General features: G+C 42.2%; 1 protein-coding gene across 2 annotated transcripts in view; it reads right to left on the bottom strand.

The window, feature by feature from the left end:
• moxd1 (monooxygenase, DBH-like 1) overlaps window positions 1–7,658 on the bottom strand; it is a 107,940-nt gene extending 100,282 nt beyond the window's left edge. Inside the window, exons 1-2 of one of the 2 annotated variants that reach the window (XM_078400161.1) lie at window positions 7,517–7,567; window positions 7,097–7,241 (exon numbers count right to left, since the gene is read on the bottom strand). Coding sequence is in view for 1 of the 2 variants with exons in the window: in XM_078400159.1 (XP_078256285.1) it covers window positions 7,517–7,654 (138 nt within the window). In the remaining variant the exon portion in view is untranslated. Of the gene's footprint in view, window positions 1–7,096; window positions 7,242–7,516 lie in introns of both variants that reach the window. The other variant, XM_078400159.1, reaches the window with a different exon arrangement.
• Between the last annotated feature and the right edge of the window lie 15,953 nt (window positions 7,659–23,611).

Genomic DNA, 23,611 nt, shown 5'->3' on the forward strand with positions numbered 1-23,611 from the left:
TTCCAACATAATTTATCATTATGTAAAAGCAAGAGGGTTATCAGGAATGAGAATTTGAATCGGCAAGAGAGAGAAGTCCATGGTCTGAGAGCTGGTAAATGGCAGTGGAATAGATCAATGGTTGATGTGGATATGGTGGGCCAAAGGACCTGTTCCAGTGCTGTATGACTTTGTAACTCTGAACAGATGCTATCGAAGGAGACACATGTTTCTGTCTATTTGGAACTCTGACTGAAGTATTATTTCCTCAGTGTAGTTCAAGGTGATTGAGTCAGATCGGTCACACCATTGCAAAAGTTATTTACTTCAGTTTAAACAACTCCAGGTAACTCCAGATGAACTTCCTAGCCAGATTATTTATGTTTAATCACACTATTATTCCAAAGAAGATGCTGGGCCATGATCTAGATCATGGAGTAGTTCTTTTACTTCACTGCCTGTATATTAATAAAAGAAGACAAGTGTGAAGGTTGGTAATTGAGACAATTACCACCGAGGTGAACTAATTGGAGAAGGTCAATGGTCTTATTTCAAGTGAATTTATAGAGAGTTTACTAAGCTTACACACAGCTTATTTAGAAGAGATATTTTCAAGAAAGTCCTTTGTTAATTTCATAGAAACATAGAAAATAGGTGCAGGAGTAGGCCATTCGGCCCTTCGAGCCTGCACCGCCATTCAATATGATCATGGCTGATCATCCAGCTCAGTAACCTGTGTTCAGTAACTCAGTAACCTCATGCATGATCACTGGATAAAGCAACCATCAATCAGAATCAAAATAAAGTAAGATTAGAATATTCAAAAGGACACAAAGTGCTAGAGTAACTCAGCAGGTCAGGCAGCATTTCTGGAGAATGTGGATAGTGACGTTTCAGGTCGAGACCCTCCTTCAGACTGATTGTACTTTACACAAGAACAACTTGCGAAGTAATGTATTTTGCAAAGTTACAAAGTTACACCCAGGCAGGACATAAAGAGCCAGTCTGCAGAAGGGTCTCGACCTGAAATGTCACCTATTCATGTTCTCCAGATATGCTGCCTGACTTGCTGAGATACTCCAGCACTTTGTGTCCTTTTGTGTATTAACCAGCATCTGCAGTTCATTGTTACTATAAGATTCTAACATTATTGTATCATGCTTGTTGACTATGTTGCATGCAACTTCCAAGAAACTGGCCTTGTTTAGAAGAAGTATGCATCGTTAATGAATTTTACACACACTTCTATGGATATTAATGCTAATAGTTAATAAGGATCTCGCTTGAAAACTTTACACCAGCAACCTTATCCTCTGTTGATATCTGCCATATTGCATATCATTGTGGGCTATCCCACGTCCAGAAAGGTTAAATCCTGGACAATGAAGGGATCATCTGCCACTTTGGGTAAAAGACTGACTGCTTATCTGCACCCTTTCCAGATCAATGACATCTTTACTATAGCATAGTATTTTTGACAAAGTTTGTCAAAGCTGGAGAGAAGCCTCGACCACAACCAAAAACAAGGGCGGGCCTCATCTACATGGCCATTGACTGGCAGCTGCACGTCGATCTGGGCAAACAGCTGAAATTTCCGCAGCACATCACAGCAACATCACTCTGGCCAGACGTGATCATCACCTCCGGTGACAAAACAGCTGATCATTCTGGAGCTGACAGTGCCCTGGGAAGAGCATATGGATGAAGCAAATGAGAGGAAATGCGCAAAGTACCAGGAGCTGGTGGAGATGTGCCGGGACGGAGGCTGGAAGACATACTATAAACCCATAGAGGTGGGGGGTAGAGGCTTTGCAGGATGCTCACTCTGCAAAGTCCTCAACCAATTGGGCATTACGGGGCTGACAAAGAAGAGGGCCATTCAATCCGTAAGCGAAGCCGCAGAGAAAGCCACTTTGGATGGCTTTGGATTAAGAGGGCTGATCCGTGGGCGGTTGCTGCTGGGACGCAAGTTGGGGCCTGATCAACCCCGGCTGGGTCGCCTGGGCGAGGGTGTCTGATATTGTGATACCCAAAACACTCGATGACCTCAGGTCACATCACTGAGGATGTGTCCCAGTGCATCCAGATGATGTATCGTGCACATAGTATATGCTAGGTGATCAGTACTACATACAATACTCCAAGTGTGGTCTCACATTATGGTCTCCAAGTGCAGTCTTGTACTTTATAACCTGCCATCACCACTCTTATACTCATTGCCCTGACCAATAACGGCAAGCATGCCAAATCCGTCTTCTTCTCTACCTGGGTTACCACTTTCAGGGACTTATGAACTAGTATCCCTAGGCTTCTCATTTGTACAATATTCTCCAGGGCTCTGCCATTTATTGTGTATGTCCTGCCCTGATTTAACATCACTTCACACTTTGTTCTTGTTAAAGTACAAACATTTATTGTCTATCCACTAAATCTGCATACCCCTCTCCTCGGCAGTGCCAGAGACAGAGGCAACAAGCATTCAGTAGGATGGTTGCTTTACATGTACATCCTTGACATATCCATAAAGTAACGTTGGAGAATGCTATTCCTATGCCAAGTCTGGGATTGAAGAAGTGATCATAGAAGCCAATTATCTGACAAGTTTATAATTTGTCGTCTTCCATAAGAGGGTAAAGATTAAAAGAAAATTGTTTATATTGGTGCTGTGAAGCAAATATCAAATTTCTCTGGCGAGGTACATTATATTCCTTCTGTGGACGTCACTGTCATTAAATTAGAGAGAAAACTTTGTTGGTGCGCTATCCTACTGAATGGTTCAAGTCTCCATCTCTGGCCCTGTCTTAGTAACATAGAGAAGAAGTGAGCTCATTTGACTGCTCCTTCTGAAATGTGTTTGCAACGGTTTTTCAAGACGATAGAAAACAAGTTGGCTGTTTAAAACTTGCATGAATGATATTAGTTGGGCAGACTTTCCTCAGCAGTTACTTTGGCTTCAGGTCAAGTTTAATGCTACATTCTTAACTCTGACTCTGATAGATAACATGTTGTTCTGGCAGCCGTATCCTTGTATAATTCATTCCAAATTGGCCCTTGTCAAGCATCAAAGTAATGTTAATTGAAAATAAATTGTTCAAAAATTTCTGTGCTTTAAATAAACTGTGAAAAATTCCAGAAAACCGGGCTTGCAGCCATGAATAATACAAGAAAACATCAATAACATAACATTAATAAACAGCAATGTGACCTTAAGATATGTATTTATTCACCAGCAACCAAAACTGTGGATTCTGGAGGCAGAAGCAAGACTTTTCTATTTGCAGGGTTTTCTATTTCCTCTACCAAAGAGAAAAATTATCTTTGGTAGAGGAAAGAACCCTGCAATATAAAAGTGATGAAAATAATAATAATAATAATAATAATAATAATAATAATAATAATAATCCTTTATTCGTCCCACAACGGGGAAATTTGCAGGGTTAGAGCAGCAAAGTGGATAGCTAAAATAAATAAGCATTCATTAAAAAATAAAATAACAGTATTTATCTTTATTTACTGGTCTGCTGGGAGCAGTGCTGATTGTGCAGTCTGATGGCAGCAGGAAGGAAGGTCCTTCGATATCTCTCCTTCACACACTTGGGGTGAAGAAGTCTGTCACTGAAGGAGCTGCTCAGCACAGTGACAGTGTCCTACATGGGGTGGGAGTCGTTGTCCAGCAGTGATGATAGCTTTGCCATCATTCTCCTCTCTCCCACCGCCTGCACTGTCGAGGGGGCATCCCAGGACAGAGCTGGCCTTCTTGATCAGTTTATCCAGTCTCTTCCTATCAGCAGTTGAGATGCTGCTGATCCAGCAGACCACTCCATAGAAAATGGCTGATGCCACCAGAGTGTCGAAGAAGGTCCTCGGGAGTGCCCTCTGCACTCCAAAGGACCTGAGTCTCCTCAGCAGGTACAGTCTGCTCTGGCCTTTCTTTTACAGTGCATTAATAACGTGTTCAAAGTCATGTACAAATAAATGTACTTTGTTATTTAGAGCCAGCAAGGACATGATGGACGGAATGGCCTCCTCCTGTGCTCTAACTACTTTGTGATTCGACAGCCCACTCACTCAAAGTTTTCACTTGCCTTTCAATCTTTCCTTCATAAATACTAAAGAAATGAGGTGGCACAGTGGTGTTGCTCATGGAGCTACTGCCTCACAATGCCAGAGATGCAGGTTCAATCCTGGCCTCGGGTGCTGTTGAGACTTTCAAAAACAAGCTGGAGGCTCAATTTAATCAAATGGATGCCAGGCGACAGTGGCAGAGACTGAATACAATTACCAGCTATATTTCCAAATTGGACGTTCTACTGGCTAAACACAATACTACTTTTACGCCTATTTTGAAATTGTGTGCCAATCATCTGACTATAATCTTCATGAACATCTTCAACCTCTCATTTTAATACTTCTATCTCCATCTGCTTCAAGGAAACTTCCATTATTCCAGTCCGCAAGTAAAATAGAGTGACTTTAGTTTAGTTTAATTTAGAGATACAGTGTGGAAACAGGTCTTTCGGCCCACCGAGTCCACACCAACCAGCAAACCCCACTCTACACACACCAGGGACAATTTACAATTACACAAAGCAAATTAACCTACGTCTTTGGAGTGTGGGAAGAAACCGGAGCTCCCGGAGAAAACCCACGCAGATCACGGGGAGAACATACAAACTCATTATGGTCGAGCACACGTTGTCAGGATCGAACCTGGGTCTCTGGCGTTGTAAGGAAGCAACTCTCCTGCTGCATCACCTGTGCAGCATATGTGCAGCAGTCACCTGTGACTATACCGCAGTATATATATAGAGCAGACAATAGCCCACTCGTATTTGTGTCAGTCTTCCAGACAATCTAGAGCCCCTGCAAGTCACAAATAGATCCAAGGAGGACACCATCTCTCTAGCACTCGGTTCAATTTAGTTTATTGCCATGTGCACCCTTGTTGCGTGCTAACCAGCCAGCAGAAAGACAATATATGATTACAATTGAGCCATTAGCACTACTGAGTAGCACTACTCAGGATGCTATTCATTGACAGCTCAGTCTTCAACACCAAAATACTGAATAAGCTCACCCTTAAACTTCTGGATCTGGGCCTTGGGGCTTTCATCTGCTATTAGCTTCTGGACTTATTGACCAGCAAACATCAGTCGGTTCGAATTAATCATAACATTTCCTCAACACTGGGCTAGCCTTTGATATCAGAAAATAATAGAGTTAGCTGCTGACCTGAGGAAGTGAAGGGGTAAACACAGCCCTGTCCCCATCAATGGAGCTGCTGTAGGGTTGGTCAATATTTTCATCTATATCACCAGTAACCTAATCTGGCCGCTTCACACAGATACATTGATCAACAAAGTTCATCAGTGTATTTATTTTCTTAGGCATCTGAGAAGTTTCGGCTTGTCCACAAGAATTCTCTCAAATTCTGATGCATTTTAGAAAGAATTCTGACGGGATGCATCCCAGCCTTGCATGGCAATGGCTCTGTTCTTGACTGCCTGAATCTGCAGAGAGTGGTGAATACAACTCATTCAATCATGGGCTCATCATTTCCTTCCATCCAGTCTATCTTCACAGTGCATTGCGTTAGGAAGGCTGGAAATATTATCAAGGTTGTTTGCCACCCTGGCCATTCCCTTTTCTCTCTTCTACCATTTGGGAGAAGATACAAGAACTTGAAAGCTCTTTAATTCTGGTATTACTTAGATGGTGGGGTGATCAATCAAGCATTTGGAGTCTTCTATCACACTGTATGCTCAATGTTTACTGATAGGTGGCAAATATCATCCTTTCAGACTTCAGTCTGAAGAAGGGTCTCGACCCGAAACGTCACCCATTCCTTCTCTCCCGAGATGCTGCCTGACCTGCTGAGTTACTCCAGCATTTTGTGAATAAATATCATTCAGACTATTCAAACTAAAGTTCCACTTAGTTATGTGTAAAATAATTGGACTAAGCTAGACGCTGCACTACAATTATTTATTTGACACAATTTAAACTATTTCAAAAACATTAAAGACCAAAACATTTGTGCTTTTTGCCAAGAATCTGCGAAAAAGATCCTGGTGAAATGCTGGATGAGTAAGGACAGACACTGAGTTCCTTCATGTCTCAGATGGAACAGTTAGCAAGCCTAAGTATTTGGAAAAACATCACAGTTATTGGACAATTAAATGACAGGAAGTGCTGGAGTAACTCAGTGGGTCAGGGGGGTTGAGAAAGCTGAGAGAGATTTTTTTTGATTGTAGTCTTATTTTACTTTCATAAATAAAACTTTTTTTTAATTCATTTTTGAGGGGGTCTGGGTGTCATTGGTAAGGTCGGTATTTATTGTCTGTCCTTAATTGACCTTCAACTGAGCAGCTTGTTCAGCCATTTCAGAGCCACTAACATTCCATAGTCACCTACAGACCAGACCAAGGTGAGGCAGAAGATCTCCTTCCCTCAAGACATTTGTAACATATCTGGGTTTTCGCTGCATTCTGAAACTTTTGTGGTAATTGTTACTAACAACTAACTTTCCTTAAATTCTAGAACATTAATTGAAACTAAATTTTATGTGAAATAGTGAACAACCTAGGGTCTGTTGATTCTTAGTTTGAGTCAATTAAAATTACAAACTGGTTGGGCCACCAGTTAGCCACAGGTATAACATAGACATCTATCCAACAATGTGGAACGTTGAGACACAAAGAACTGAAGATGCTGGTTTAAAGAAAACACAAAATGGTGGAGCAACTCAGTGAGTCAGGCATCATCTCCAGAGTCATGGAAAGGCAATGTTTCGGGCTGGGACCTTTCTGCAGACTGATGGAAGGTTACCCAGGTAAGTCTTGTTCAAAGTAAGGCAAATCCAATCTAATTAATTACAGTTTAATCAGTTGCCAGCCTTCATCAACAATGCTATTGTGTCGTACTTGCTCACTAATAAGTTAATCATCAGTCGTTTCACGGCGGAATTTATCACAATCTTGGTCTAAACTTTGAACAAGAGCTATTATAGAGTCATTGGGTCACAGCTGAATTTCAGAGGTGAGTTGAAAGTGCTTGTCATTCACATAAAGGCAGCAAATGAATAAGACACAGCATGCACTATCTACAGGATACTCACTGCATGTGTTCTTCAGGGCAGTATCCATCTTCAACTGCTTCATCAATTATCGTCTTTCCATCATCATCTCCAAAATGGGGTTTTGGCTGATTGTGCAACTCCTCAGCAAACGAAGCAGACTATGCATGCATGCATGCAGCAAGATCTGGACACCATTTGGACAGGGGCTGATAAATGGCAGGCAACTTCACAAAAGCTTCACAAAATTTCCAGGTAATAAGCATCTCCAACAAGGGAGAATCTTACAACCTATCAATGATATTACCATCACAAGAGTCCCACCATCAACATACTGGGGGTTAACAACTAAATACTGTAGCAACATGAGCTGCTCTACTGTATCGATACCGAATATCCGACTGTAATGGGACATTTTGGAGGACAATATCATCACCAAAGGCAGTCAGATGTTAAGATTACCTTGTGCATTCTGCTAGAATGCTCTGCTGTCTGCTGTGTTGAAGCCAGCCAGTGATCTATCGACTGGATTCGGCTGTTCAGCTGCATGAGATGAAAGGCAACTCCCCCACAGTGATGCCCGTCTGCCTGGTTTTCCATTCAGGCCCAAGGTCTCGGCGGCAGCAGCAATAAATTGCAAGCTAGTGAAACAGTCAACACAGGCAGGAACAAAGCAAAACAAACTGTCAGCAAATGAGAGACGATGCCCTCATTTCAGAGAGGTCTCCCGTAGCACTCAGGGTTTCACAGCTGACACCAGAGCTGGCTGTTGCCTTAGTAACAGCAATAACAGAAACTTGGGCCAACAAATGATAAGACCTGGCCATTGCAGTCCACCAGACCCAGGGGAAGGAGAAAGGTTGCCCCGTATATTTATCATGAGGAATATCTCGTCTCTGTGGCTTGGGTCACGGTCGATTAGTGAAACAGTAAAAAAAACTACGAGTTGTTTCATCTGTATTTTAAGCATGTTGAGCAAAGAATGTTTTCTATACCACCTGGGAGAGTGAGACTGGAAAGGTCTGGCTAGAGTGGATGCGGAGAGGATGTTTACACTCATGAGAGAGTCTAGGACCAGAGGCCAGAGCCTCAGAATAAAAGGATGTACCTTTAGAAAGATGAGGAGGAATTTCTTTAGTCAGAGGGTGATGAATCTGTGGAATTCATTGCCACAGAAGGATGTGGAGGTCAAGTCAATGGATATTTTTAAAGTTGAGATTGATAAATGTTTTATTAGTACTGGTGTCAGGAGTTACGGAGAAAAGGTTGGAGAAAGGAGGTGAGAGGGAAAGATAGATCAACCATGATTGAATGGTGGAGTAGGCTCAATGGGCTGATGGCCTAATTCTGCTCCAACAACTAATGAACTTATAAAAGGCAAGGTTGTGAGCTCTGGCCCACATCTCCCATGCACTCTGCACTGATCATTCGAAAAAGACATTTTGCTTGGACTGAGGCAGACTGTTGATATTACTCATTGAATCTGCCACAATGCTGCAATGATAGTCCTACCCTGATATCATAAAACCTTTCCACCATCTACAAGGGGCATTTCAGGATCATGGGGTAATACTTTCCATTGCCTGAATAACTCAATACTATCCAGGACAAAGCAGTCTGTTTGATTGACTCAATCCACTGCCCTAATCATTCCCCCCTCTCACTGCTGTTGCCTGCCCGGCTAATCTGGTAACACTTCCAAACACTGTGACCTCTATGAACGAGATGGAAAAGGGAGAAAATAAAATAAAACTGTAGATCTAAAATAAAAACAGAAAATGCTGGAAATACTCAAAGGTTGTAAAGCAGCAGGGAGGATGGGAAAAGAGACAAGTCTCTAATAGGTTAAAGCCAGGGTGAGCATGGGGATATGCTGTAAATTAGGTCATCTGGTCAATGAGTGTTTGGGAGCAGTTAGAGAGTGAGTGAATAGATTAAAGAATGTAGGAGTTGTAAGATGCAGAGTGGAAAGAGATATCTGGGGAATCAGGCATGCCACGTCCTCCACTCCCAGAGAGAAAAGAAAACAAACAAGTTGAGATAATATCATAGATAGATGGATGATACAGACAGAGAATTTCATATTAAACAGAAGCTGCAAGGTGCTCAGATGGAAGAGAAAATGCTGTTCCTCAAGATTGCATTCGGCCTCATTGTGATGAGACCACAGACAAGTGGGTCAGGCTGGGAGTGGTGTGGAAAGCTAAAGTGGCAGGGTAATCAGGGTCACCCTTGCTCACAGAATGCAGATGTTCCGCAAAGCGGTCACCCAATCTGCTTTTGGTTTCTCCAATGTAGAGGGGAACACATTGTGGACACCGAATGCAGTACACTAGATTGGAAAAAGTGCAAGTGAATCGCTGATTCACCTCGAAAGGAAGTTCGGCTACTGAACGATGGAAAGGGATAGAGGTGAAAGAATGAGTGTTGCATTGTTTGTGATGGTAACGGAAATTGCCTTAAGAAGTGGGGTAATTGGTGAGAACAGATGGATGGGAGTCATAAAAATAGGGAGTCAAAAAAACATAATGGTCCTTATGCAATGCTGAAAGGGGAAGATGTGTCTGGTGGTGGAATCCCTTTGAAGGTAGTGGAAAAATATGGAGAATGATCTGTTGAGTGCAGAGGCCAGTGGAATGGAAAGTGAGGAGTAGGGGCACTCTATCTTCTGTCCCAGTGGAGAGAGCAAAGGTACGTGAAATGTTTGAGATGCAGTCAAAAGCTTTGTTAAAAATTGTAGAGGAGAAGCCATGGTTTAGGAAGAAGGCATTTCAGAGGAACCTATACGGAAAGTTTTATCATCAGAGCAAATACAATGGAGATAAAGGAATTGGGAGAATAGAATAGAGTCCGTACAGGAGGCAAGGCAGGTCAAAGAGTGGTCGAAAGAGCTGTGGGAATCAGTTGCCTTATAATGGATGATAGTAGCTACCTTGTCTCCTGAGATGGAGATAGAAAGATCCAGTAAAGGAAGGGGTAATTCAAAGATTCACTGTGTGAAAGAACGAGCAGGGTGGAAATTGGCAAAAAAACAGTTTTTAAATTGTTGGGTTTAACATGAGTAAAGGAAATGGAAGGGCAATAGTTGCATGTTCTCCTCCAGTCATATGTTTTCTTAACTTGGAAATAATTATTCCATAATTATTCTATAATAATGATTCTATAAGTAAGCACTGCAAATATTTCAGTCTTAACACTTCTTCAATGTGATTATAAATATTTTTTCCGGTAATGTAACAAAAACATGAATTTCTGTTTAAAAAAAAAACTTTAAATGTTTCTTTAGTTCCATACCAATGCTACATTGAAATTTATCTGAATGATAACTTCACCTCATTTGCCTCTAGATAGAATACAAAGATCTTTGTCAAGACACTCTTCTTTTGCCTCTCTCAATAATCTGACATAGATCCCATCAAGCTCTGGGAATTTATCCATCTAAATGTTTTTCAAGAGATCCAATGCTACCTCCTTCTTGATCTCAAACTGTCCTTGCATATTAGAATACCCCACACTGATCACGCTATTCCCCAATTCCTTCTCCTGGTGAATACAGATACAAAGTACTTGTTCAGAACCTTGCCTACACCCTCTGACTCCAAACAAAATTCCCTCCTATTTCATACCTTCTCTCTAGTTACCCTCTTATTTTTATTTTACACAAACAAAGCTTTGGAATTTTTGTTAATCTGACATGCCAGTTACATTTCATGGCCCCCTTTGGCCCTTCTAATTGCTTAAGTTCTTTCCTGCTTGCTTTAATTTCCTCAAAGACGCGATCTGATTTCATCTTCCTAAACCTGACATGTGCTTCCTTTCTGTAGGTAGGCCTGGACCTCTCTGGTCATCCATGCTTCCTTTATCTTGACATCTTTATCCCTCCACCCCACCATGCTAGTCTTGGTTTTCAAAGGATGCCACATGTATGATGAGAACTTGCCCAATAACAGTTGCTCCCAATTTCCTCTCTCTAGCTTCTGCCTAATAATGTTGTAAACTGCCTGACCCCAATTTAGTTATTTCCCCAAGGTCTAGACTTATTTTTATCCATACTATCTTAAAACTTATGGAGTTGTGATCATTGTTCCACAGAAACATGAGACACCTGGCCACACTATTTTCCAAATACAAGATCCAGTAGTGTCCCTTGTCAAGATGGACTCTCCACAAACTGTTTCAAGAAACCCTCTGGGTGCACCAAAGAAATTCTGTACCATCTAAACATTTTGCACTGAGGAGGTTCGAATAAATATTGCGACCGGTAATATCACCACTATGACAACCATATTGTTTTTACATCTTTCTGAAATCTGTCTGCACATAGTACCTGTTCCTTTATGTTGAGCCCAAGCACGCATTTCAGTCTTATGGAATTTTAAGATACTTTACATTCAGGAGATATAGTTTGCTAGTTTATTAATATATTTTGCCTGTTACCTAAAAGTGGACCTAGATTTCTTTCATTTGCTGCAATTGTTTGACCCTCACAAACCAGGGGCAAGGAACAGAGTTTGAGTGAGTGGAGCATTTTCACACATAACGTTTTTCATAAATTTTCATTATTTTAATAATAATAATAATAATTGTATTTATCATATGTAGGTTGGCACAGGGTCAACGATACAATGAAATGTATTTGACAAGACAACGGGTCACCTCAGCAGTAATATTCCAATGATAAATAAGATTAAAATGACATTAGTAAGGTAAAAAGACAATATTAAAATAATCAACATATATGATGTGAAATGTGTTTATGAGTTCAGAAGCCTGATGGCCTGATGGTAGAAACTGTTCTTAAGTCTGGTAGTACACGCAGCCATACTCCTGTATCGTCTGCCTGACGGTAACAAGGAGAACAGCCTGCGTGCTGGATGGCTGTGGTCCTTGATGATGCTGCGTGCCTTCCGCAGGCACCGCCGGTAGAAAATGTCCTGAATGGCCAGGAGACAGTTGCCAGTGATGTGCTGTGCCGCCTTCACCACTCTCTGTAGTGATTTATGGCTGTGGGCAGAACAGTTCCCGTACCAGACTGTAATGCAGCCCGTCAGCAGGCTCTCGATGGTGCATCTGTAGAATTTTGTGAGGATGCTGGCGTTCATGCCAAACTTCCTCAGTCTTCTCAGGAAAAAGAGCTGCTGGCGGGCCTTCTTTGTTATTGTGTCTGTGTGCAGTGTCCAAGAAAGGTCCTTAGTGATGTGCACACCAAGGAACTTAAAGCTGCTGACCCTTTCAACCTCAGCATCACCGATGTGGATGTGTGCAGTACTGTGCAAAAGTAATTTCAAGCACATCTTGTAATTATTTTGCTGTTGGCAGAGTTAATTGAGATTCTGAATTTGTTACTGTGATTTGAATAGAGCAGAATGCTGTTAATAGAAAAGTAAAATGATGTAGTTCCTGTATATCTCAAGATAAGGTCTGTGTGAAACTGCAGGCTTTTCCTTGAAGAATTGTCAGAATATTTGGGACTTCTGTGTGAAAACATGCTGCAGGCTTCCTGGCAGGTGGATGCTGGGATTTTGCTGACTGCTTTTGGCCACTGGGCTCTTCACAGAGCCGGTTATGTGGGTTAGTTCTCATTCGGTATTCACACAAAAAAATAACATTACGCTGCCCCCTGTGCATTTTCTCGTATTTTATTTTGGACTTCCAGCAGTTTTTCGTTTGCCTCAAAATCCTAGCAGACAGGCCTGGAATGTGGAATGGATTCCTCATGGTCCATCAACAGAGGCTCCTTTATAGGTAACTAACATCCAGTTTGCAGCAAGGACAGAATTGCTCTTTGATTCCAGACATGTTTGTAATTCCAATCATTCCATTTCTTTTTTTTTTACTAATTAAATTGGTTGGTTTTGATTTTTCATGATGGGTATTTGGTATATCCAGATCTTATTTTAGTTTCTCAATTTGTTTTTTCACAGCAGTCCTTCAAAGAAAACACATGCAGTAGTTTGCTTCATTTCCCCCATGGAATGTAGAATTGCAAACTTTCAATAACAGAGATTGAAGGTGTCGAAAGGCACAAGTTTTATTGAACCTGACGGCTTAGAAAAAAATTAAGAAAGGCAGGCATTAATACAGCATCTTTTCCATTTATGTCAATATGCCTTAAGCACTTCACAAGCAATGAACTACTTGTGATCTAGGCACAGCATGATCCCAAAAACTGCATTTGATAATGATTAGTTAATCTGATTTTTATTAGTATTGCATGAAGGTCAAAACTTCACCAGGAGTAATGCCACTGTTCCAAAGGAGCTGTGACAACACTTGTGCACAGCTGAGAGAGGTGAATAGCCATTAATTAAGGTGGCATCTCCATTAATTGCAGCACCTGCCTAGCTAGCACTCTGGTGGAAGGAGGGCCAAGATATTTGTATCCACATCTCTGGAGAAAGAGTCATAGCCCTAACCTTCTGAATCATAGGAGAGACGAGGGCAAACGAGCTGGCTTGAACTGAGGAATATTTACCCATGTAGCTGAGCAGCAGGCATTGATAAGGGTGGTTGGGAGGATAGAGTGCTGGTCAGGGAGACTACAATTTTCCCTGTAGCTTTCTTTTTGCCATAGGTTGAGGCCCAACCTGCCCAACAGTGAGAAGGTTCAGAGAGCTAGGATATAAGATGTAATGAAATCTGAAGAAGGGTCCCGATCCAAACATAATATATGCATGTTCGCCAGAGATGCTGACTGATCTGCTGAGTTACTCCAGCACTTTGTGTCTTTTTTTGGAAACCAGCATCAGCAGTTCCTTGTGTCCACCATTGTCCGATGTCATATTGGGTCCAGTAAAACCATTAGTTTAGGTACAAGCATTTGATTAAAAGTATGAAGAAAACAAGAAAAAAACAGTTTGGGGGTTTTTTGTGAAGCAAATTAGATTTTTTTTTAAAATCATTGCAAATGAGTACACACAACACATCATTTGTTTGTGTGGAAATAACCATGTACTTATTTACTTTTGCAACCAAAACTTTCCATTCTCTGATCATGTATCATTCTCTTCCTCTTTCCATTTGGTTTCAGATGTGGATTCAACTGTGGATTCAGATGTTTAGAATTCTTTGGAAATCTTATCAGTAATTTATTATATTATTGCTTTCCTTGAAAGCCTTTACACCATTCTGCTGAGCATAAGAGCAATATACTCGAGTGATTTAATTGTTTTTGTTTTTTTCATTTCCTAAACTATATTGTTCAGTCTAATGTTCAGCTTCATAAAGTGAACTGTCTTTAGTAATAACGATTTGCATTCATATGGTACTTTCCCTATTACTTTCAGTAAATCCCGTGCTTTACAAACATTGAAAATGCAGTACTTTGAAAATACAGTCACTGTTGTAACGAAGAGAGCATTACAGTCAAATAAGCCTCTGGAGCTCTTTTCCTTATGTCAGGTCATACTTACAAGTGTCAGTGGTGTGTTGCAGAAGCTTAGGCAAGTAAGTGCAATGCATTTTGTACACGATGCACACTGCAGGCACAACACATCAGTAATGGAAGGAATGATTGATTGGATTGGTAGATGGGTGTCGATCATTGGCCTGGATGGTGTTGAATTTCTTGGACAGTTGCTGGAGCTGCACTTGTCTAGAATGAATGCCTTGAATGTCTTTGTGGTTTTAATTCCAACGCTCTTTTGAATGCTTTATGTGTTTTACTCTTAGTCAGGAAAATATGTCTGTAGAACAAAGGCAGTGAAGGAATCCAACAGAAGGAGGAGTGTTGAGTTGGAAGATTGTGTGATGAACAGATGCCCACTGTGGCCAAGGAGGTCCACAGACATATGCAAGTCAGGGTGGGTGAGGCGGGTTCTTTTTTGGATGGCTTGTTAGATAAGAATTTCTGTTTGCTATGTCCTTAAGCGGGTCTGTCTGTCAAGTTGTTTACTCATGGATTGAACCTTCTTGCTTCAGTGTGCTGAATGACTTTCCTGAAGGCTGGAAAACCTGATGTGAATTAAAAGTTAAATCACTGTTATGATGGCTGAAAGCCTTGTTGTTATAGGTAAATGACTAAACCACCTTCTGTCAGCAGATTTTCTCTGACCCAAAACCACCCTGTTAAAAGTGGAGGTGGCTAGACTTCATAGTTTCATGCAGGTTTGGTTTCCTGTTTCAAATATTTTTGAATTCTGATGTAGAGAATTAAAACTGAGTCACTGATTGTTGTCCTCCCAGTTTTGCCACTAATACCCATTTCCTGTAAATGAATGATCAATACAAAGCTAAAACATTGTATTTCTACCCTGGGCCAGTTGATATTGAAATATTGGGGAAGTGAATAAACCTTTGCCAGAGCTGGGCATTGGGCAGGCTGTGGCTTTGTGTGAAAGCAACCGTTCTCCTTCTGGTTCAACAAAATACCTGTCCAGAAATAGCTCTTCATATTACCTAACATGAGTGGGCAGCAGCCACTCTGCCCATTTGTACTTGGAAATAATATTTAAGATCCTACAAACATTATCGGAGCTGGTTTCATGCATTAAAACAGCCTCTGCCTACATTGTCTTTGTATGTCGGATGTGAGTTAAAATCCTTACAAAAATTGGGTGTTACATATCTAGGATGTCTGATTTTCCACAATCAGTTACAATCATTGAAAATAACCACAGATTTATTATATAATGCAAGTTATCATGCAAAGACTTGGCACCCCAGATTGACAATTTTCCATTATCAGGGATTTACTTCTAATTCCAAGATTCTAAGAAAATGCTCTTGAAATATGGACACATGTAATGTAGATATTGGAGCACTCTTAAACACTGTTTTCACTTCAGGATTTGTGACTTTGCTTCATTTCAACTTGTGGCATGCTGTATTATTCTGGATTTTCCTGATATAAATAACAGTTTAATAATTGGAACATCTTACAGCTAATATCCAGACAACATCACCACTAACACCCCTGTGCCACTAAATATCTTGAGCATATTTTCCTGTCCTAGATTTTCCAGACTTGACTTGCTCGCTGTGTGCCTGAATGGAGAGGCCTCATGATTAAAATAAATTCATTCTGAGGCCTCAAAGCTTTCTTGGCACAGACAGCTGGCATTGGTCACACTTCTGCAGGCAACTTGACTGAACAAAAAGACCAAGCTAAACCAGTTTGTTTCCAATAAATGATCCAAAAGCAGAAAATGCTAAAAATGCTCAGGAAGTCAGCCAGCTTCAATTGAAAGAGAAACATAGATAATGTTCAAGTTGATGAAAGGTCCTTTTAAGTGAATGCCTTAAAGTTAATTTGAAAGTTCAGTAGGCAATTAGGCAGACAGATGGTGTGTTGGCCTTCATTATAAGAGAATCTGAGAATTAAATGTCAGACACCTTGCTTCAATTATAGAGAGTCTGGTGAGACAAAATCTGGAATATTGTATACTGGTTTTGACTCAATTTTAAGGAATGATTTATATATGATAAAGCGTGCAGTAAACGTTCAAAAGATTTGAGCCATATTTATTACACAAGGGGATATTAAACAGGCTCGTTATTACTGAATGTTTGGTGGGACAAGAAGGGATCTTATTGAAACATGGACAATACTTGGCTAGACAGGTTGGATATGAAGTTAGTATTTTCCATTGTTGTCTAGAACCAAGGGTCACAGTCTCAATATAACACAATTCATTCATCCAGATGCTGGTGAATCTCTCAAAGCTGCAAATTAGGCTTTGAATGCTCAGTCACTGGGATATTTTGGGGATAGAGATTGATACATTTTTAGATATTAAAGGAATCAAGGGACACAGGGTTAGTTCAGAAAAGTGATTCGAGGTAAAGAGTTCAGTCATGATCTTGTTGAATGATGGAGTGGACATGAGGGATGAATGATCCATCCCTACTTATGTTCTTATGAGAAACCTTTTTAATTTATAAATAAAACACCTGAGGAAACAATTGTGTTCTTAAACATATCAATGAGAAGTTTCTTTTAATAGGTATTAAATTATTGAGAATAAAAATATTCCTTTGCTGGAGATTTACGGGGATGTTGCCAGGACTAGAGGATCTGAGCTAGAGGATGAGTTTGCTGGGACTCTATTCCTTGGAGCACAGGAGGATGAGGGGTGATCTTGTAGAGGTGTATAAAATCATGAGAGAAATAGATCAGGTAGATGCACAGAGTCTCTTGCCCAGAGTAGGTGAATCGAGGATCAGAGGACATGGGTTTAAGGTGAAGGGGAAAATATTTAATAGGAATCTGAGGGATAACATGTTCACACAAAGGGTGGTGGGTGTATGGAACAAGCTGTCAGAGGAGGTAGTTGAGGCAGGGACTTTCCCAACATTTAAGAAACACTTAGACAGCTACACGGATAGGACGGTTTGGAGGGATAGGGACCAAACACAGGCAGGTGGGATTAGTGTAGCTGGGACATGTTGGCCAGTGTGGGCAAGTTTGGCCGAAGGGCCTGTTTCCACTCTATATCATTCTATGACGCTCCATGATGCCAGAATAAACAGTGGATGGAATGTATATTTATTTTGGTCTTTTTTTGCCTGAAATGGGAGCTCACTAGAACATGAATCAGAGGCCCAAGCTTCACCTGAAACTGGGCCCTTGACCTTATCAACTATTGCTGACAAATCTCAGAAAACAATCAAATATCTGCAGGCTATTGCAGTGGTGACGCAGAAACTGGGATGGTACAACAGCACTCCATCTTGATTGTGGGATGAAATCTGGAGATCATATTGTGCAAATAACTTGTGTTTTACTGTACATAGAGTGTCCCGTCCTCTTATTTTTGCTGCTGCCTTCCAGCTTTTCTGGAGATCTATAATTAATCATATCGACAGACAAGTGGCATGAACACCAATCTCAATGATGTAGTTTGAATCTTAATACTTTTATATGTTAATGATATCTTATTTATTGCATTGACCAGCTATATATTAGCTTATTTGAATATGTTCCCCTGGTTAAAATGCAGTTTTGCATATCGAAGCTGCAAAAGTTGAAAAAAGGAAAAGGCTGACTGGATGAGTGTTTGTGGATCAGTGAAGCCCTCTGTTCAGAACCTTTCCAGGATTTATGACTGAGAGGAAGGCAAATGTTGTGAACCAGATATGAGACACAGCACACTCCGCTCATCATCCTGAAATGACCCACATTCCTTCTGTCTCAACACTGTGAAAAGGCAAATGATGGATGGTTGTTAGGACTAAACTGGAATGGTGAGAAGTTCTAAATTATCATGACTTTTTCAATTAGTTGGTTATTTACAGACTTATTTAACAGGCGCTGACTGAAGGTTATGATTGACAAATATAAATTGTGGCAGTATTGGTGCCTGAGTGTGACTGAGTTTCTGAGTTTGTACTTGGCAGAGGAGGGCGTGGAATGGTATATATTGACCTTATGAGAAGAGAATTGTTCATTGCCAAATGAGCCGAAAATTACTAAGCTTGAAGGACAACTAGAGACCTGCCCTCACTCCATAGCTGGAGGATACTCCAAAGACGTACAGGTATGTAGGTTAATTGGCTGGGTAAATGTAAAAAATTGTCCCTAGTGGGTGTAGGATAGTGTTAATGTACGGGGATCACTGGGCGGCACGGACTTGGAGGGCCGAAAAGGCCTGTTTCCGGCTGTATATATATGATATGATTATGATATGATATGATATGCTTCGTCAAGGAGGCCACCTCAAAAATTGGGAGAATAAGGAGGAAAAGGAACAGAAGCAGGTGACTATTTTCTAATGCAGAGGGAAGAATTGTGGAGTGATTGAATCAATGTACACTGGAGACGATGACCATTTTGTTGTGTGAAACATGTTTCGGCAGAGACTCATGAATTGCTGAAAGCTGGGAAAGTTGAATGAAAGTCATGAATCTTTCAAAAGCTAGTGCCTGCAAATGCACAACTATTTGCCAAACTTGTTTGAACACTGCTAATAAAAGAGCTGCCTTCTCACAACATTAATAGGTACGACAGGTGGCGTTAATGGTTTTGCACGTAAGGACTATGTTGCCATGAGAGATGGAGCTTGAGCGGTGTACCAAACACAAGAGAGTTTACATGCTGCATTGCTTGTTTATACTGCTTTGCCTTTCTGATAATAAATTATATATAACATTTCCCTTGTGGAGTAGAACAATTAAGTGGAGCAAGATTATTTTCTGCCTATGACATCCAAATATGAAGAGAGTGTATTTGGAGGTGAATAATTATTTCTGCTTTTTAAATTTATAAGCTTTGGCCTCTGATGCGGAGAGGCAAGGGCCAGGTTGGGAAACACATTACGAATGGCTGCAGTAAAAAGAAACTTAATGGGAAGACACAAAACTGCATCTGAAGCAATTGATGGATAGTACCACAGCTGTTTCACTGCCTCTGGCATGGTTTTGTAGTGGGCCAAGTAGGCCAAAATAACGACAAGTAGGCAAGGTTAACGAAAGCGTGTTTACTGTATCTCTGGAACTCCAAAAGGGAATGAGAGTCATGCGGTCCTTGACCTTTATACTCCCGGCCGAAGTCCGCCTCCTTGGCTCGACCCATTCCCGTGCCGAGGGGTCGTGAGTGGTATGGCCCGACCCTCGGGAGCCGCCACAGGACCCCCCCCCAGAACCAGAGGCACGAAGCGCACCGGTGGTCGCACTAGTCGACCGAACCGTGTACGGTACCCGTCCGACGGGGGATCTGGCGGGGGCTCAGCTGAAGGGACAACCGGGGGGGCTGGCGGGGGCACTGCTGGAGGGACAAACGGGGGCGGAGAAGGGGGTACAAATACCGGTCGAGATGAGGGGATCGGCGGGTGCGGTGTTGGAGGCACTTGTAAAGGGGGGCGCCCGCGAGGCCGAGGCTGTGCAACCCGCACCGGCTGGTCAATGTCCAAGTGCGCTGGCTTGAGGCGATTAATTGACACGGCCTCCGGTCGGCCCCCCATGTCCAACACAAAAGTTGTCTCACCGTGCTTCAGCACCTTGAAAGGGCCCTCATAAGGTCTCTGAAGCTGTGCTCGATGGGCGTCGCGGCGGAGAAAAACGTAGGCACAATCTCGAAGGGCCAATGGGACGTGCGGGTGGAACGTCCCATGGTGAGACGTAGGGACGGGTGCCAGTTTTCCCACTCGCTCACGAAGGCGCTGTAGGGTGGACGAGGACGGTTCCTGCTGCCCCGGCGATGAGGGCACGAACTCCCCGGGCACGGTGAGCGGCGACCCGTAGACGAGCTCGGCTGATGACGTTGCGAGGTCCTCCTTGGGTGCCGTCCGGATGCCTAATAAGACCCACGGCAGTGCGTCCATCCAATCGGGGCCGGAGAGTCGTGCCTTCAACGCAGCCTTGAGCTGCCGGTGGAACCTCTCCACCAGGCCGTTAGCCTGCGGATGGTAGGCCGTGGTGTGGTGAAGCCGAACCCCTAACAGCTCAGCCATGGCTGACCACAACTCAGAGGTGAACTGTGGTCCCCGGTCTGATGTAAGGTCCACCGGCACCCCAAAGCGTGCGATCCAATTTGCAGCCATTGCTCGAGCACACGTGGCCGTGGACGTGTCGGTCAATGGTATGGCCTCTGGCCACCGGGTGAACCTGTCAACCACCGTGAGGAGGTGAGTAATGCCCCTCGAAGTCGGGAGGGGACCCACAATGTCCACGTGCAGGTGGTCAAATCGGCGGTTTGGCAGACCGATTTGCTGGAGAGGCGCCCGGACGTGGCGCTGGATCTTCGCCGTCTGGCACGCGACGCAGGTGCGGGCCCAATTGCCAACCTGCTTGCGGAGACCGTGCCACATGAACCGTGTGGCCACCAGTGCGACTGTCGTCCGGATGGATGGGTGAGCCAACCCGTGGATTACATCGAAAATCCGCCTGCGCCACCGTGCCCGGGGAGTTCGTGCCCTCATCGCCGGGGCAGCAGGAACCGTCCTCGTCCACCCTACAGCGCCTTCGTGAGCGAGTGAGAAAACTGGCACCCGTCCCTACGTCTCACCATGGGACGTTCCACCCGCACGTCCCATTGGCCCACCTCCCACAGTTGGAATGTATCTGTGGGAGGTGGGTCAAAGCAAAGTTGCCAGAAGATTCCTGAGTTCCATTTATAATAAAAACTGGCAGGCAACGTCAGTGCTGTGCATCTTAACTCCAGTAGCAAGGGCCAAATGGAGAAGAAGTCCATGCGGGCAGGAATCTTCATGGAAACAGTGCCATGAATGTTATTGATGACTGAGTCTACTTTTTGAGAAGTGCTCCACTCAAATCAGGATTTGGAAAACATAGCTTTTTCTCTGCCCATGGATAGAAACATTTTCTCATATATAATTTCAATGTCCTAAAGCCTCTACTCATTTATTAACAGTATAACTACATGATACTCAGTGAATCCCTGGATTGACATGTCGACTCTGCACATCTCGGCCACTCCTTGTATTCACTGAAATCTAGAAGGATGAGAGGGGATCTTATCGAAACATATAAGATTATTAAGGGTTTGGACACGTTGGAGGCAGGAAACATGTTCCCAATGTTGGGGGAGTCCAGAACCAGCAGCCACAGTTTAAGAATAAGGGGTAGGCCATTTAGAACGGAGATGAGGAAAAACTTTTTCAGTCAGACAGTTCTAAATCTGTGGAATTCTCTGCCTCAGAAGGCAGTGAAGGCCAGTTCTCTGAATGCATTCAAGAGAGAGCTAGATAGAGCTCTTAAGGATAGCGGAGTCAGAGGGTATGGGGAGAAGGCAGGAACGGGGTACTGATTGAGAATGATCAGCCATGATCACATTGAATGGTGGTGCTGGCTCGAAGGGCCGAATGGCCAACTCCTGCACCTATAGTCTATTGTCTATTCATGAGGAGCAAAATCTTTAAAAGCCTTTTATAATCAATGGATATCCCAAAGACTTCACAGTCAATGAAGTACATGGTGAAATGCAGACATTGTTCTGATGTAGAAAATGAGTTAATAATTTCTCTTGCTGGGGTGCTATAACCAGAGATTATGGTCTCAAAGTAAGGTGTCAGCCATTCTGAGATTAGGAGAAAAGAGCAAAGTCTTCACGCAGAGGGTGCTGAGTCAACGAAATGCTACGTAGCCTCAGTCAAGATGAGAATTGATTGAATTTTAGTTATTAAGGGATTCAATGGATATGGGGTTGGTGCAGGGAAATTGTCCTGCATTAAAAGTTCAGCCACGATCTTAATGAATGACAAACCTGGCACAGGGAGGTCTAAATGGCTTTCTCCTGTTTTAAGGACCTTTCACCGTCCGGCGCGGCCTGGAACGTGGCAACTTCAACAGCCTGACCGCGGGAGAAGACGGCAGGGGAAGAGAAAAAACATTCTGACTTCTAACACAGTGAGGAGGGGACTGGAGGAGACTCACTGTGATGGATGTTTCTTTTTTTTTGTTCTCTGTTGGTTGTGGTTGTGTAATTGCGTATTTTATTGCTCTTATTGTTGGACTGTGGGTGACGAAATCTCGTCCAAAAGACTTGTTTTTTGGATGACAAATAAAGGTAATTCTGATTCTGAATTCTGATTCTGAAGTCTTATGTTCTTATTTAGATACTTGCCCTGTTTTCCATGACTTCTTACATGCGATATACTTTGAAAAAGGTTACCAATGCAATATTTTGGACGATATTTGGCTTATTCAAGTGTATAAACAAAAACATACAATTATTTATAATTATTAATGTAAGAAATACTATAGTTTAAACAATAGTTTATTTTGACTACTGCTTATATCCCAATGATTGATCTAAAAAATGAGGAAGAATTACTTGCTTGATTTTTGCCAGCATTTCCCATGAAACATCAAAGACCGACAAGAATCAATTCTAATATTGTTCAGTGCACAAGGTACCTCATTATGATGTGTGTGCTGAGAGCTGTCAAGAAGAAAACAATCAAAGCAGCGAATTTGTATTAAATAAATGAAAGGCGGGAAAATAGAAAAATATTAGTTGTGAATGCAATGTTATCTCTTCACCATGCATGTTTACTGATGCTGAATACCAAATGCAGCAATATTGACCGGCCAAACTCACCAGGAGACAATCCATCATCCAATACGCAAAATACACACATCGTCCAATACACATATAAACAATTTTATCACAGCATGGACAATTAATCCATATATTAGTGGGCAATGTATCAGGAATCACGTGAACCAACCATAATATTCTCCATGTCTTTCCTTAACCAAATGAGAATAAGACACACAGTTTATATTTAAATATTCTGAGATTTAAGTTGGAAACAATAGATGAAATGGTAATAAAGTCATAAGTGATAGGAGCAGAATTAGGCCATTTGGCCCATCTAGTCTACTCCGCCATTCAATCATAGTTGATCTATCTTCCCCTCCTGACCCCATTCTCCTACCTTCTCCCCATAACTCCTGACACCCATTTTAATCAAGAATCTATCTATCTCTGTCTTAAAAATATCAATTGATGGCCTCCACAGCCCTTTGTGGCAAAAAAATCCACAGATTCAATAGACAATAGACAATAGGTGCAGGAGTAGGCCATTCAGCCCTTCGAGCCAGCACCGCCATTCAATGCGATCATGGCTGATCACTCTCAATCAGTACCCCGTTCCT

The sequence above is a fragment of the Rhinoraja longicauda genome, chromosome 5 (assembly GCF_053455715.1).
Source record: "Rhinoraja longicauda isolate Sanriku21f chromosome 5, sRhiLon1.1, whole genome shotgun sequence".
NCBI classification, from domain to species: domain Eukaryota; kingdom Metazoa; phylum Chordata; class Chondrichthyes; order Rajiformes; family Arhynchobatidae; genus Rhinoraja; species Rhinoraja longicauda.